A 16,883-nucleotide genomic window follows, 5' to 3' on the forward strand; every position below is an offset into this window, starting at 1 on the left:
TGCCCACTGCTGCTGCCGTCCCTGGTCTCTGAGCTGCCCTCCCCCAAAGAGAGGTGCCTCCTCACACTGCCCCACAGGGGCCTGGGAAGCACCCCCTGGCCAGCCCCAGAGGCACTATTCGCTGTGCAAGCCTTTGGGGGGCAGAGACGTGAGAGGGCATCAGAGGAGGGAGGGAAGGAAAGAGGGACAGAGGCCGGTGTTGCCTGCAGCACCCCTGACCATCTTTCATGGCACCCCAGGGCATCCTGGAGCCCCTCTCCTGCACCTACTCCCGGCTGGTAGATTGGAGGATCCTAGCAAAACAAAACAAATAGGTCACACAAGTCTGAAATTCACACACACAGCATCACGTTCGAGATTTGGGCCTAAAAGCCAATCTACAATATGTGGATCAGATCACAGTTGGTCCACCACTGACAAGCACTGTATCTGCAAAATCAGCATGGATCTTCAGGGCAAAAACAGGAGCTTCACACAAGCAAACTTTTGATGAAGACCACAATACTGCATGAAGGACAGAGCTTTCATTCCCTCTTCTGCCAGACCCCGGCAATCCAATAAGATTTATGGGTTTATTTACAAAGTTGTGTGGATACCATGTCCAACATGTAGAGATCCTCACTGACCACAATGGCTGGGACTGGTGGGAGCTGGGGGTCCAGTCAGCAGCATCAGTAAGACAGCAGGCGGGTGATCCATGATCTAGAACAGGGGTGCACAACCTACGGCCCTTCAGATGTTTCTGGACTACAACGCCCATCAGCCCCAACCAACATAGCCAGTGATCAGGGATGATGGGAGGTGTAGTCCAACAACATCTGGAGGGTCACAAGTTGTGCACCCCTGGTCTAGACCGTCAGCCACTTGAGAGAAAGGACCTGTCTTTTTGCTTACAAACTTCAACCTTCGGTGGCTATAGAACAAATCCCAAGGTCCCTTTCAGCACGTGTACGCACATTTTAATGCATTTTATTTTGTGCAGAAGTAAGTCCCACCAACTTCACCCAGACCAACTCCCACATGGCTTGCAATCTTGTACCCTCTGAAGACTGTCTCATTTGAAAGAGCTTTTAAGTGTCCTTGCTTGAAGGCTGCTCTTTTGTAGCCTATATTTCATATTTTAGTTACCTTGCAGCTGGATTATTTCAGATTTTTTGTTACAGCTGTATTTGAAACATGCTTGTTAAGATGCCTTGTAGACTCCACTGTGGAAAGACTGGACAGAAAATATTTTAATTTTCATTGAAGTCCCACGAATATTGAGGTCCCTGTAATAATATGAATGATGTACCGTAATAGGTGGCTGACAAGGCAGATGTTGTTCTTCAGCACTTGTGATGAAACTGGAAGGCCTGAACACAGAACAACCATCTCTCCCAGCAACCCCCAAATTAAAAGTTGATAGCCAACTAAGTCAAACTTAAGTTTCTTAACTCTACCGATTTCAATATGTCTACTCTAATTTGAGTAACATTGGGTATCACGTGTAGAAGTCATAGGACTTCTGAGAACCATGAATTTGGTTTCTGCTGTGTTGCTTCCTGGATCCTTCAACCCACATGAAGTGAACTCCACAGCTGTAGGCATAATTTTTTAAAAGCAAATTTTCCAACTGCACAAATCCCCAAAAACAATATAAACACGAAGCATCCTGGACTGCTTGCTTACATTCTGTATGGGGGGGGGGGTTCTCCCCAGGAGTCAATATCTTTTAGCTACTATACAGAAACAGTTCAATAATGATTCTGCTAAGTTCAGACACCAAAACAAGCAGCATAGGAAGGTATTTTTATTTATACCCCGCCCTCCCCAGCCAAGGCCGGGCTCAGAGCGGCTTATAATAATAAAAACAAGTTGAATGATTACAACTTAAAAACAAAATTAAAATACAACATTAAAATATTGAAACATTAAAATATTCAAATGTAGCCTCATCGCAGGAGGAGAAGGAAAGGAAAAAAGAAAGAGAGGGAGGGAATCAAACTGGCTCCAAGCCAAAGGCCAGGCGGAACAACTCTGTCTTACAGGCCCTGCGGAAAGAAATCAGATCCCGCAGGGCCCTGGTCTCATGAGAGAGAGCGTTCCACCAGGCCGGGGCCAGTGTTAAAAAGGCCCTGGCTCTGGTTGGGGCTAATCTGACTTCCTTCGGGCCCGGGACCTCAAGGGTGTTGCTATATATGGACCTTAAGGTCCTCCGTGGGACATACCGGGAGAGGCGGTCCCATAGGTACGAGGATCCTAGACTATGAAGGGCTTTAAAGGTCAAAAGCAGCACCTTAAATCTGACCCTGTACTCCACCGGGAGCCAGTGCAGTTTGAAAAGCACTGGGTGAATATGCTCCCATGGCAGAGACCCCGTGAGGAGCCTCGCTGCAGCATTCTGCTCCCGCTGGAGTTTCTGGGACAGCTTCAAGGGCAGCCCCGCGTAGAGCGAATTACAGTAGTCAAGCCTGGAGATGACCGTCGCATGGATCACTGTGGCCAGGTCAGGGCGGGAAAGGTAAGGGACCAACTGCTTGATGCGGCAAAGGTGGAAAAATGTCGCATAATAAGATATGGACAGTGTTAAGTATGGAATCTGAGCACATTCTATCTTAACAAAATTTGTTTACCTGCTGACCCTGATGATACCTGTAATTTAAGCGCTTAGATAAACACACACACTGAATGTATCTAGCTTCCTGCCCCAACCCAATTTTTTCCTCCAAAGTGGATATTATCAACTTTTCAACTGCACATACAAAAATTCCTACTCCACATTTTGTCTGTAAATGTGCACTAAACAAAAACTAGGCCAGAGGATTTGAAACTTTTCATCTCCCAAGCACAGACTCAGTTGAGAAATTTGCCATTTGCTGCAGGAAGAGAAGAGCTCAGGACCATCGCCAAATGGCAGAGGACATACTTTTTGTCCAAAGGGCTCCTGTTCAGCCACAGCACCTCCCAAGTTTTCTAGGAATGCAATTCAAGCCCCCTGCAAGAACCAGGTCACAGCCACACCATGCATTCAAACCACTCTTATACCACTTTAATAGTCTTCCCCCAAAGAATCTTGGGAACTGAAGTTTGTTAAGGGTGCCGGGAATGGTAGCTCTCTTAGGGGTCTCCTAACAACTCTTGGCACCCTTAAGAAATTCAGTTTATAGGCTCCGTTAAGGGTGCTGTGAGTTCTTAGAAGACTCCTCAGAGAACTATGATTCCCAGTAACCTTAACAAACCACATTTCCCAATGGGGAAGACATAACTACTGAAGTATAAATATGCTTTAAATGTACTGTGTGGGTGTGACCCCAGTCAACACAGAAATCAGCTTCAAGGTATATGGCTCTAGGGGGCCAGGGATGGAAAGAACAGGGGATAAATTGGACATGGGTTACCTGTGGCTCACAAATGCTGCTGGGGTACAAACTGTATCAGCCTCAACAAGCATGGTCAATAGTCACAGCTGCTGGAGTTGTAGCCCAACCATTTCCGGTGGGACGAAGGTTTCTCATCCCAATGAGAGATAGAGAGACCAAAGCCCAGAGTGGGGGGGAGATGTCCAAACAGGGAGAGGGGTAAGGAAGATAAGGGAACCCCTTAAAAAAGCTCTCTTGGCATGGGCAGCCGAGTTCGACTCCACCAAAAACTATAGTTGTTGTGATGGTCAACTGACAGCTGTCAAACATTCCATGAAACCACGAGGCTTCAAGACCTGGTCTACTTAGCATAACTGCCTTAAAAAAAACTGATGTTTTATTTTTCTCTCTTTTGTTATGTTTTTAACTGTAGGTTGCCCCTGGGGGTTCAGGTGCATGTATATGTCACTATTTTACAATTGACATGAAATTTATTTGTTTTTGCAATTAGCACAGATCAGCTTTCACCAATTACTGCTATATATTGAACGGCAAAGTGTTCAGCACATATCCACATTTTCAAGTTCACCAAGCTGAGATTTATCACGTAATTTAATGCCAATAAGACTCTCCCTGTCCCTCTCCCTCCCTTGTTTCTTTAACATGTTTTACAACACTCTAAACCTTTAAGCCTGCCAAATCACCACCTTGGAAGAATTAAAAGGAGAGCTCAAAGATGGTTTCATAAGCCAGCTGACGTAGTTCTTCAAAGAAAGCATCTTCCTTCAGTCGTAGAGGAAATGATTTTAAGTTCCTTATCCATAAAAGAGTGAAGAAAGGGGACCCATCACCAAACTCAGAAGTCTCCACTTCCTCCCACATGTGATATACAACTCCCTAAACCACCTGCTAAACTCTAACCATTTGTTAGCTATGCAATGACCGTCATTATGTAGCTTCACCCCAAATCTGCCTGGCAGTGTCCGAATTCTGTATTCTCCTACCATACTGCCAGGGAATAGGGATGGTGGGCCGGGGTGACAAATTCATTTCATATTTAAAGACAAACCTACCTAATGTGTACTTTCCAAAATAATGCATGAACTGAAACTCAGTCATCCTTCCAAATTCTGCAATGCAATTCGCTGGCCAGGAATGTGTACAAAAATGCATATACTAGTGTGCAGAAAAAAGCACAAAGATGCATTATATCAGGGAAACACACTTTTCAAAAATGTGTGCATTAGGCAACACTGCATTCAAATATATGCATATTAGGAGAAATTTGCACTAAAATTCTGGTGGATTTTCATGAGAACATAAAATAAAATTCACAAACTGATATAGAAATGTGGATAGCTGAACTTAAGAATGGAATAATAAGAAACTGTGAGATGCTGAAATTGACATAGTTCCTCACCACCCCCCCCCCCCCCGGACTGGGCTTTGGAGTGGGACTCCATTTCTCCTATTCCACTGGGCTTTGAACGGGGGGGGGGGGGGTCTCATCACCTAACAATATGGAAGAACCCCAACCCAAATTCTCTAGCATGCATAACAATCCTGATAAAAGGTCTATGACAAATTCTAGATTATGTCAAGCCAAGAACTCTTAACTGGGCATTTGGCTGGTTAACATTCTATGGCTTTCTAATGTGTTTGTGGGAGGGAGGTTATTGGTTTATTTTTGTTTTATTATGTATTTTGTATTCTCATTTTGTATTTTTATAATGTGAACCACCCTGGAATCTTTAGATGAAGGGTGGTATGCAAATTTTAATACTAATAGTAATAGTAATAATAATGCTTCAAGAGTCTATAAAAATGTAAAGGCGTGAAAATGTTCTTACCATCATCCGCTTCTTAAACAGCAGTCACAAATCCAAATAAGTAGAGCCGTTTAATCTTAGTTTTCAAAAACTATGCTCACTTACATCTGACATATTTAGAAAAGTCCTGCCACCCTCCAGCATTCCCTGCTGCAAGCAATATAACCAACCAAGGACCATCCACGGCTCCATTGCAGAGCATCTGCCTTGTGTGCAGGAGGTCCCAGTTCCAATTCTCCGCATCTCCGGGCCGGACTAGGAAAGGCACTTGCCTGAGACCCTGGAGAGCAGGTGCCAATCACGGTAAACAATACTGAGCTAGAGGGACCAATAGTCTGACTCGGTAGAAGAAGGCTTCCTGCATTCCCGTGTGTTTTGGATGTTAAAATTACACGGCATTATACAAAGAAAAATGTAAGTGCATTTGTTGAGCCCACTCAATGCAAGGAGATGGGGAGCAAGAAGCTGTGCACAATTTGGTATAGAATCCTGCCCTATGTTTCGGAGGTGGTACACCAGAGGGGACTATCTATCATCAACAGCAAGCATCAAATTTATGGGAATGAACAATGAAGACAATGCTTCTTTTTTTCAAACAATAGTACCGACCCGGGCTCAAGTCTCAATGACAACCTTGTTACCTGCTTCTTTACTTCATTCTAGATGTGTTGGGGAAAGCTACATTTGGCTCCGGGGTTTGGGAAAGGCGTTCTGCCCATGTTCAGTGCTGCCCTTTATTAAAAGGGTGTGCAAGTGTGTCTCTTTTTTTACTTCACCTACCCCACTGCTCCCACTTTAAACAGCTCCTACAAGTTCATGATCATCACCTGTGGCTCACCTGCACCTGCCACCTTCAGCAAAGGATTACACAGAGATGACTGAACCACCACCAAACCAGTCATTACTGCTTATTTACCAGCATTTCTCTCACACGCAAAAGAATTTAATGTGTTTAATCCACTTTACAAAGGGGTCCAACAGGTTAGCTCCTAGTTGCACAAGCTTGAGTATTATTAACTTGACACTTGGAAAAGGAAAGCAGGCAATTTGTTTTATAACAGTGGAAGCTACAATAGGACAATACAAGATGGACTCTGACCTCAAAACGCCAAGGCTGCATCTCAGGTTATGCCACTTGCTCCTTCAGCACCGTTCCATCACCAAACGCTCTGCAGAGCTGGCCGACCCACGAGGCAAGGTGAGGCAACTGCCTCAGACAGCAGGATCTACAGGGGCAGCAGATCCCGATGTAGATCTTTATTACCCCCTTGTTCCCAATGTTCTCCACTCATTGTTTCATGGTGCCATTTTGTGTTTCACCTCAGGTACCAAAATGTCTTGAGCCAGCCCTGCTTTCTGTCCTGGCTCTGCGCCCAGCCCTAAACTACCATGGCCACCCTCCAACTCAGAAATACCACCTCCCTCAGGTAGGAGCTGGGCCAATCAGATTCCTGGTACCTAATCACTAAAATACAGGAGCTGGGTTCTAGGAATCTGAAATAGTTCCCCAACTCTGATTAGAAGCATCATTCCTCTAGGTAGACTTCAAGTAAAGAGTTGAGAATATTAAAGAGTTCGATCAAACGAGGGGCAGATATACATGCTATGTGGAAGATGAAATGGCGGTGTGAAAACCAATGTTCCTTGAAGTACCATGGGAAACGTATGAAGATGTTTTAAACATGTGTACAGGATTCCCACTGCTGCAGCAGATGTCAGAGCGATAGCATGAACATAGGAAGCTGCCTAATACCAAGTCAGACCAGACCAGACCAATAATGTCTACACTGACTGGCAGAGGCTCTCCAGGGTTCTTCCCCAGGGATTGAACCTGGGACCTTCTGCGTGCAAAGCTCACACTCGCTTTTTGAGCTGTGGCCTTCCTCTGTTCACAGAGCAGGCACATTTGCTGTGCCCCATGCATAGCAGACAGGAGACAGCTACTCCCAAGTCAAGCCTTGAAAAATTCCCTGGCATTCAAGATTGAACTTAGCAAAACTTGAGATCAGGGAATCGCCACCCAGCCACAAGAACAACCGAGGGAGGGAAGCCAGCCACCCAACTGCATTTTCCCTCACTCTTGAGCAACACACGAATTCCTGCTCCAAACCAGAGTGTGCTTCGCAAGGCAAGCAAGTAGCATATTGCCACATTTTTGTTAATGAGAGTTGTAACGTCAGGCACACGCCCATGCTGTTACCAGACACAACCCTGCTGCCAGACCTCTTTTGCAATCAAGTGAGTGGCAGAAAGCATTAGCCTATTATACTAAATATTGCTAGAGAACGTAGAATGATAGCATCTTCAAATATCTAAAGGGCTGTTGCATGGAAGAGGAAGCAAGCTTGTTTTCTCCTGCTCTGGAGGGGAGGAATTGAACCAACGGTTTCAAGTTAGATGAAAGGAGATTCCAACTAAACATCAGGAAGAACTTTCTGACAGTAAGAGCTGTTCAACAGTGGAACGGTCTAGATGACCCTTGGTGGTCCCTTCTAAATCCACAGTTCTATGATTCAATGAATGTGTGTTTACAAATGAGACTAAACCTGATCAATGAGGGGTGGGAAGAGTGGCTCTTTTTTTTGTTAAAGCAACGTTAACATTAGTCTGAGTTCTGTAGGCTGCAATCCTATGCATACTTACTTCCAGCTAAGTTTTGCTGGACACAATGGGACTGGATTCTGAACAAATATGCTTAGGATTGCACTGGCAATTGATTTGAACAATGAACACACACGCGTATGTCAAGAAATTGGATAATGCAGTCTTGCTGGCAGATGGGCAGGGGAACTCCATGATGCCTCTTCAGCAATAATGCCAAAATGGTCACCAGAGCTCACTTCTAAACACTCCTGCGAAGTGCCTGGTAAGAGCCTACCACCAACTGAAATGACAGGAGGGAAAGCAGTTCACCTGTTCATCTAGGAAGGTGGTGCAGTCATCTCCAAGTAACAGAACGCAGGAGAAGGGCTGCTAAACTGAGCATGGGGAAAAGGAGACAAGACTTTTACTCCAGATTGAAGATTACCTAGAAATTTAATATTTAGCAGCAGGAGAACACCAAGTCCTGCAGCCACCATTCCTCCTACTGTATACTCACTAACATGAATTAGGCACATTCTCTCCTTAATCCTGACTGGGATAACATAACGATTACGGTATTCACAGGGTTAACAGTGCCCAGTGCACTGGAGAAACTAGCAGTGGTGTGCAGTGAAATTTTTCATAGTGTGAGGACGACTGGGGGCGGGGGTCACACACATCCCTCCCTAAGCTGGGCAGAAGCTTCCTGGGCTTTGGGAAGGAAGAGCCAGGCTTTAATACTCCAATTTACTAGGCACATTTAGGAGACTAGCCTAGTCCCCCTGGTCCACCGACTGGTTAAGAGGGGTGCTCTCTGCCAATGATTCACTGCACAGAACATCAGCATCTCTTAGGCTGCGTACGTGACATATATTTAAAGCACATACTCCCCTAGTAAAATATATTTTTAAAATCCTGGGAACTGTAGTTTGTTAAGGGTGCCAGGAACTGTAGTAAACTGAAGTTCCTGAGATTCAGGGTGGAGGAAAAATGTGCTTTGAATGTATATGCATCCTTAGTCTCAAGTCTAAGCACCATCATTAGCAGAAACAGCATTTCCAGCTGCAGTGCTGAAGCACAATTATTATTAGATCGCAGAAATATGCAGAGTGAGTGGATCCTATTTGTAAGTAGTAGTAAAGACAAGAAATGGCAATTTGAGGATATGGGTGGCGGAGGGCAGCCAGCAAAACACGCCCCTCTTGGCTTAAGGGGCGGCGGGGGGGGGGTTGTCAGTTGCGACCTTTACAGAGATGGCACTGCCATGCTGCAGACAGCCCGGGAACTGCCCCCCCCCCCCCCGTCTCGCTCTCCTGAAGTCAAAGGCGAAGGGGAGCGGCGCCCGGGAGCCAGGCGAGGACGAAAGAAACACATGGCAGCCGCTGCCACTCGGACGGCGGAGCCCCAGCAGCCTGGGGCAACGAGGACTGGCCCGAAAGGGGGCAGGGGAAGCGCGCCCCTGCCCCGGGGCAGGCGAGGGGTCTCCCGGCTCCCCCGCCGCGCGCCCTCCCGCCGGCTCACCTTGACGGAGTCCACGGGGTACATGACCGTGTGCTCCAGGATGCCGGCCACCGCCCCGGCCATCATGTGCGTGCCCAGGGTGGCGCTGGGGGGCAGGCTCTCGTACTCCTCCTCGCCGGGGCTCTCCACCTCCATCAGCAGCCCGGGACCCGCCGCCGCCGCCGACGCGGGGCCGCCCCCCGCCGCCCCCGCCGGGCTGCCGCTTCTGCCCCCGACGCCGCAGCTCAGCGCCATCCCAGCCACAGCCCGAGCCAGGCGGCAGCTGCCGGGAAGAAGAGAGCGGGCGCGCAGGGAAGGAGGAGGAGGAGAGAGAGAGGGAGGGGAGAAAGTTCACTTCTTCAAGTAACACCCCCGCCCCCCCGGCCCGCCCCCCGGCCCCGCGCCGGCCAATGGCTGCGCGCAAAAGCGGGCGAGCCATTGGCAAGGGCCGCCCCGCGCCGCAGCCTCCCGGCAGCCCAGCTGCAATCCTGCAGGCGCGCGCCGTGACTCACAGGCCGGCCAGCAAATCCCCGGGAGCAGAAAGAGCGAGGCGCTCGCCCACTGGGCGGGATCGGGTCCTGCCTTGCTCCCGCCCCGCTGCAAAGGGGAAAGCCAAGTGCTGTACTACTACTACTACTACTACTACTATTATTATTATTATTATTATTATTATTATTATTACTACTACTACTATGCCACGCTCAGAATGCAAGCAGGCACAGTCAAGTTGACTTGGGCTGCTGCTGGCTCGAAGGAAGACGGCTTACGAAGGCTTGCCGACATAAAATAGCAGGTTCCTCTTCTCCAGAACGGGGAGTGAGTTGCGGCACGCGTGCATGCAGTCTGCGGGCTTGCAACGCATGGCAGGTTTGCAAAGAGCAGCGCCTTGTGATGACTTCACGGGGCCAACTCGCGAGCGCATGCCGGGGCGCGCGGAGACTCCGCGTGGGGTTTGGGGTGCGTGACTCGCTTTACTACAAGGGTCTCCGCCGTGGCAATGAGGAAAACACATCCGCGTGTAACAAAGTCTCCAGAGCTTGCGTTACCCATTCTGTTTCCAATGACAGTCAGGACTTGGTGGATATGCTACTAATTGGATTTCTCTTGGTAGCAGCACCTATGGTTCTAGCCACATTTTGGAAGGTGCGAATGTAATGCTCGGTGCAAGAGAATATGGCGTATCACCCTTACAGAAAAATTGACTCACAAATAAACACTGGCAAAAGGAACAAAGCAGGAGAATGATGGAGCTTCGTTTTGTTTACAAATTCTCCAGAAAACCAATGACCCGCTCCAAAGGTTTGTACTAACATGTGGATCAACTCTACAATTCTATGATTCTACGAGTTTTATAGGTGTATACTGTTACAAGGTGTGGTGTGTAGTATATACAGGAATAAATACAGATTTTCATAATGTATTTTTGAGGATTTCTGGTGAAATCCTCAAAAATAAATAAAATGAAAATAATAAAATGAAGAGGTACTATAAATATAATTTTAAAAAACATTCCAAAAAAATGTCAGTAATAAACTTAAGAGGCAAGATGAAGGTATTAAAGCAAGATGTTAAATGGAAAGAAATAAAAACAACTCAGATATCTTAGGCAGTGTACACATGGCAGTTTAAAGTGGATTTGGTCCACCCCATGTGTGCATGTTTTCCATGCAACACTGTTCTCATCCAAGGGGCAACCTGCACTTTCATTTACTTTGCATTATCCCAAACCACTGAGAGTGATGTAAGAACAAATTCAACATGCCATTCCATGTTATGCATCTGTGGACATATTGTGTGGGCAGGAATTTTTTTAATAGTGCCATCTATCACCACACCACCTCCTCTTGCCAAGGCTGCTGGTGGAGTCAGGAGGGAGGCAGCCACACTTTTAAATTTTATTTTTAACCCACCATTTTGTGGAAGTCTGGTAGGACTGCACAACAAAACAAGTCTGTGGAAATCCATGTGTCCGTGGCAGGTATCTCTTAGCTCAGCGCAGGCAATTAAAAAAGGAAAGTGCTAACCGTCATGCTTGTCCCTTTTTTTTTCTTTTTTCCCCCCTTGTTTTATTAAATTTGCTTAGTAACATAACATTATTATATATATTCTATAAAACAAAGAATACAGAACAAAATTCATTCATACTACAAAGCCTAACTACATAACATTAATATATATGTAGTTACAGATAGGTAGCCGTGTTGGTCTGCCATAGTCAAAATAAAAAAATTCCTTCCAGTAGCACCTTAAAGACCAACTAAGTTAGTTCTTGGTATGAGCTTTCGTGTGCATGCACACTTCTTCATATACACTGAAACAGAAGTTGCCAGATCCTTCTATATAGTGAGAAGGTGGGGAGGGGTATTACTCAGAAGGGTGGTGGGAATGGGTGATTGGCAGATAGCTGGGATGAGCCTGTTGACGACTCTTAACGACTCTGTAAGACCTATTGCAGTCGTTAAGAGTCGTCAACAGGCTCATCTCAGCTATCTGCCAATCACCCATTCCCACCACCCTTCTGAGTAATACCCCTCCCCACCTTCTCACTATATAGAAGGATCTGGCAACTTCTGTTTCAGTGTATCTGAAGAAGTGTGCATGCACACGAAAGCTCATACCAAGAACTAACTTAGTTGGTCTTTAAGGTGCTACTGGAAGGAATTTTTTTATATTAATATATATGGTTTCTGAAAAAAAGGCTGACATAACAAAATCCATTCAAAATACCATCCGGTTTACTTTTTTTTTTCCCCTCCCTCCCTCCCCACTCCAACCCACCCCCACCCCCCGGGTCAGGCCTTCCTTCTTCATATTTTTATCCATGTACACAGTCTGTTCATTCAAGCTTGTATGTTAGGGTTGGCTTCCCCTTTTTCTATCCAGTTCCTGTAAAATGCCCATTTATTTGTGATTCTTTGGCATTTATTTTCCCATCTATCCTCTACCACTATCTGTGTGAATATTTCTGATTGTACGTATTCAAAAACATAATCATTCCATTTTTCCATACTCCATTTGGCCTTTTCTTTCCATCCCAAAGCAATAACTGCCATTCCAGCTAGAATCATAATCTTGTACAACTCTTGTTTATTACTCTTTACTTTGTTATTTCCCAGTATTCCCGAAAATAACAAATCCCTATTAACTTCTATGTTTATTTGAAATAGTCCAGAAATTACCTTTATAATCTTTTGCCAATATTCCTTAACCAGATTACATTCCCACCACATGTGTTAATATAGTCCTTTTTCCTGACCACAATGCCAGCATTTGGGACTAAACCCTTTCACTATATACACCATTTGTGCCGGAGTTCTATACCATTTTAATAAAAAAATTCTACTTAATTCTTTATACTTTTCTATTTTAATATTGTTTATATTCTTCATCAATTCTTGAGCCGTGTTTGGATGGATCATACCTTCCTGCTCCCATTTAATCTGGATTAACCTTATCATTCTTTCTTTGTCACTTATCATCAGTTTATATAACACCCCTGCTATCCCTTTCTCCGTTATTTGTCTTTTGTTCAGCACCATATCTATTTTCATTTCTGTCCTCATCGTTTCCTCTACTCTTTCCGTTTTTATTAAATCATAAAGTCTTTGCACTTTCAGCCAATATTGTTTTCCTATTTTTTCTAAAAAAACTTTTTTTGTAATTAAATTCCCTTCTTCATTGAACATATCTTTTAATTTATAAAATCCCTGATCTTCTAATTTCTTCCACCAACCCGGTTCCCTTTGACCCTCCTGCATATATTTTAATGGCGTCCACCTTGAGTATGTTGGCATCCATTTTGTATTCCAATTCTTCCAAATTCCTAACGCAGTCTTCCTTGGTCCTATTGTCTTCTTAAAAGCCGTATTAATATCTCTATTAAATATCCCTTCTCCGTCATGCTTGTCCCTGTGGATCAATTTGCAGCACAGATAATGTCAGGTGAGGGTTCAGAATGTGCTAAAACCCCTTGTAGGCCTTGTTCATCCACACAGGCCTTTCTCTGCACTGTATAGATGGAAGCAGAGCCTGCAGTCCATTGAAGAACCTTTGGCCCTTCATATGTTGCTGTCTCCAATTCCCATCAGTTCTAGCCAGGATTGACAGTGCTCAGGGATGATGGGGGATGCATAGCCGGGGGGGCTGCTCCCCCCATCAAGTAATAATAAATAATAATTTTTTTATTTATACCCCGCCCTTCCCGGTTCAGAAAACTGGGCTCAGGGCGGCTAACAACAAATTTAAAACACTTAATTGTGATACAACAAAAAACAGCATAAAATACAGTATAAAAGCGTGAATAACAATAAATTCAAAAATCAGTTTAGGGGGGAAATCCATCCAATAAACATTAGATGATCACCAGGGCTAGCTGGCTAAATTAGCCCTATTTGGGCCAGCAAGGAGACCAGGGGAGAATTAGCTGTAAATACGCGGGCCCTAAGCCACAAAGGGCTTTAAAGGTCAAAACCAGCACCTTAAACATGACCCTATACTCCACCGGGAGCCAGTGCAACTGGTAAAGCACTGGGTGAATATGCTCTCATGGCAGGGACCCCGTGAGGAGCCTCGCTGCAGCATTCTACATTCTGCAGCCACTGGAGTTTCTGGGACAGTTTCAAGGGCAGCTCCACATAGAGCGAATTATAGTAGTCAAGCCTGGAGGTGACCGTCGCATGGATCACTGTGGCCAGTTTGGGGCGGGAAAGGTAAGGGACCAACTGCTTAATGTGGCAAAGGTGGAAAAATGCAACTGACCAATCACATCAGTTCTGCCTCTGCTAACAAAGTCCTCCCCCCCCCCCCCAAAAAAAATCCTGGCTACACCCATGGTTGCTGGGATAAGGATTTGAGCAAGGACTTGAGAGAGAGGTGTATCTTAGGCCTGACTGACGCAGGTAGCCAGCCAAATGCAGTGGTGGGAGAATCTTGAGTAGAAAGAATAGACTCTATGGCTTCAGACAGCAGGTGGAGGGATCCTGCTTTGGGATGCTCCCTCACATGAAAGCCTCCCTGCAAGTGAACACAATGAAACATTAGGAAACTTCCTTGCTGATGGCTGCATTCCCTCTGCAACTATCGGTTGAGGGGCGCATGCTGGCAGTAAGCAGGGCTGAAGCCAACTGTGAGCAGGACCAATTCCTAAAATGGGTGGTGCCTGAGTCAAAAATGAGGACCATGGTTTGGCCATCCCTGTCTTAGGACATCAGGGAGAAAAGTTCTGGCCTATCCTGCTCACTGTTGCAGCAGTTTCCTACCTGTGGGGAGTCATTCAGGGACAGGAGCATCATAAATGCACCCCCCCACACACACACACACACATTCCACCTGCTGCCTGCAGAATCCTACCACCAAATCTCACTGTGGTCACTTCCACACTATACAGTGAAAGCTCATGGCTTCCCCCAAAGAATATTGGAAACAGTAGTTTGTTAAGAATGCTGTGAACTGTAGCTCTGTGAGGAGTAAACTACAGTTTCCAGATTTCTTTGCAGGAAGCCATGATGGGAATGTGACGTGCAGGTGTAGAAGGGGCAGCTCCAGAAAAGCAAGGTGGGGGGAATGGAGTCAAATAATGTTATTGAACAAGGTAATCCATGCCTTATAGGGTCGTGATATCACTGTGCCTGAAAGGTGAAAGAGCAATATTTCAGGGAGCTTCCATCAAAGTCATCCAGTTTGGTTTACTTAAGCAAAAGAAACCCTGGACCTGTGCCTGGAGAGCACAGCACAAAAGGAAGAGTGGATGAGTCCAATGTTGTTTAGAAAGGTCACCATGATTTTCTTGCACACACTGATGCTCTCACTGAATTGTCGTAAGACTGCGCTTCCTGCATTTCATTGCAGTTTGTCCCAGCTATATCTGTTTCTTCCCTCTGCACCCATGTGCCTACCAGCTGATGACAACAGTCCCAAGTGTATGATGCAGTGGTCTCTAGCCCACAATTGTTCATGCCACAATAAATGTGTTGGTCTAGAATGTGCCACCAGGCTTATTGATCCACCCTGTACATCAGGAATAGGGAATGTGTGGCCCTCAACATGCTGTTGGACTCCCAATGTCTATCAGCCCCAGCTAGCATGGCCAGTGGTCAGGGATGATGAGAGCTGTAGTCCCCTCCTTGTTGTACATCCTATTTATGTCCACTGCCTGTGTGCCACTGATGTGGTTGTCCTTGTAGATGTGCTTGTACATCATGATGCTCCTCAAGCCTTCCCCCAACGCAATGGGCCTGTCTGATGCCAAATGTGCATATTTCCTGGTCAAGTAGTTGCTTGCAATTATCTCCAAGTAGAACTGGACCTAGGCCAATATTTTGTGGTTGGGAACATGTAATAATTTCTCCCAGAGAGTGCTTTCATTAATATAGCAATTGCCCTGTGGAAGAATCACTGCACAAATGCTCACAAGCACCTACTGGATACTTCTTTTCCGGTATACTTCTTTAGACTCAGAGGACTTTTATAGAAGAAAGGCAGTTTAGAAATAAATAGATTTAAAACATACCTATCAGCAACCAGGATGGAACAACAGGGTGACCTGGGCTTTGAGATTAGGGAACCTGTGGCCCTCAAGTGTTGTGGGATGACAGATGCCTCTGAACTGTCACTAATTTGCAGGGAGGAGTCACCCACATGCCACAACTTTAGGTTTGCACATTTGAAGTGGATTTTGTCAGGATTTTGTCATCCTAGGACAATAAATCCACTTAAACAAATCAATAAGCAGACTTTTCATCATTTGGAAAGTGGTGGGGGAATGCATTGAAAACTGTTAATCACTAACAGGAAGGCATGTAAACACTCCATGAGTTCAGGATGAATGCTCTTTGCTGTATAACCTCTCCACAAACAAATCAGAACCAATGCTCAATAAAGACCAGACATAGTCTAAACCAGCGTTTCTCAACCGGGGGCCACAGGTGAAAATCATGTAAATAGAGGACCATCGGATGAGACTAGGGGGCCACAGAGGGAAGTGAGAAGTGAAGAAAACAGAAAAGTGATCGAGAAAAGAAAACAGAAAAAAAGAAAACAGAGAAGTGAAGGAAAGAGAAAACAGAAGTAGAGCGAACAGAGAAGTGACCGTGCTTCCCAGTGGAAGGATCGCCACTATGGCAACATCATTTTGCAGCAGGGTTAGTCGGATAAAGCTTTGGGATAAAAGCAAAAGTGTTTTTCATGGCATTTCCTACTTCAGATTTGGCAGAATCAGGTTTCAGTCGTGTGAATTATTTACTCAGCCTAACGCGAAATGACTTTAACATACTGGACAGAGGTGATCTTCGGCTATCCCTCACAGCAACAGAGCCAGATTGAAAAAGCTTGTTTCTGGTCTTCAATCCCAAGGGTCACATTGATCGAGAAATACTTATAGTATTTTTTTTAATGTAATTGCATTCTGTATAAATTATAAAAATTATAAATAAAACATGTTCTATTTACAAACAAAACATTTAAATAGCTACCTTTCTACTGGTAGAACAGGGGGACCACAGGAAGGAAACAAGGTCAGAAAAAGGTTGAGAAGCACTGGTCTAAACTCCACATGAGCTTTTGTGCCAGCAAATCAGGGTGAATGCTCAATAAACAGGTGCTCTGGAAGGAACCCACAACTCGCCTTATCCTGACG

The 16,883-nt window shown here is 45.4% G+C and overlaps 1 protein-coding gene across 3 annotated transcripts in view; it reads right to left on the reverse strand.

Moving 5' to 3' along the window:
* The window catches only part of SLC25A37 (solute carrier family 25 member 37), a 41,805-nt gene extending 28,589 nt beyond the window's left edge, over positions 1 to 13,216 (reverse strand). Inside the window, exons 1-2 of one of the 3 annotated variants that reach the window (XM_080982588.1) lie at positions 9,272 to 9,365; positions 8,081 to 8,145 (exon numbers count right to left, since the gene is read on the reverse strand). Coding sequence is in view for 2 of the 3 variants with exons in the window: in XM_080982585.1 (XP_080838711.1) it covers positions 9,272 to 9,505 (234 nt within the window). In the remaining variant the exon portion in view is untranslated. Of the gene's footprint in view, positions 1 to 8,080; positions 8,146 to 9,271; positions 9,527 to 13,027 lie in introns of those variants that run through there. The other 2 variants (XM_080982585.1, XM_080982587.1) reach the window with 2 other exon arrangements.
* Positions 13,217 to 16,883: the final 3,667 nt, after the last annotated feature.

Source organism: Podarcis pityusensis (assembly GCF_964106645.2).
Source record: "Podarcis pityusensis genome assembly, chromosome: 15".
Taxonomy (NCBI): Eukaryota; Metazoa; Chordata; class Lepidosauria; order Squamata; family Lacertidae; genus Podarcis; species Podarcis pityusensis.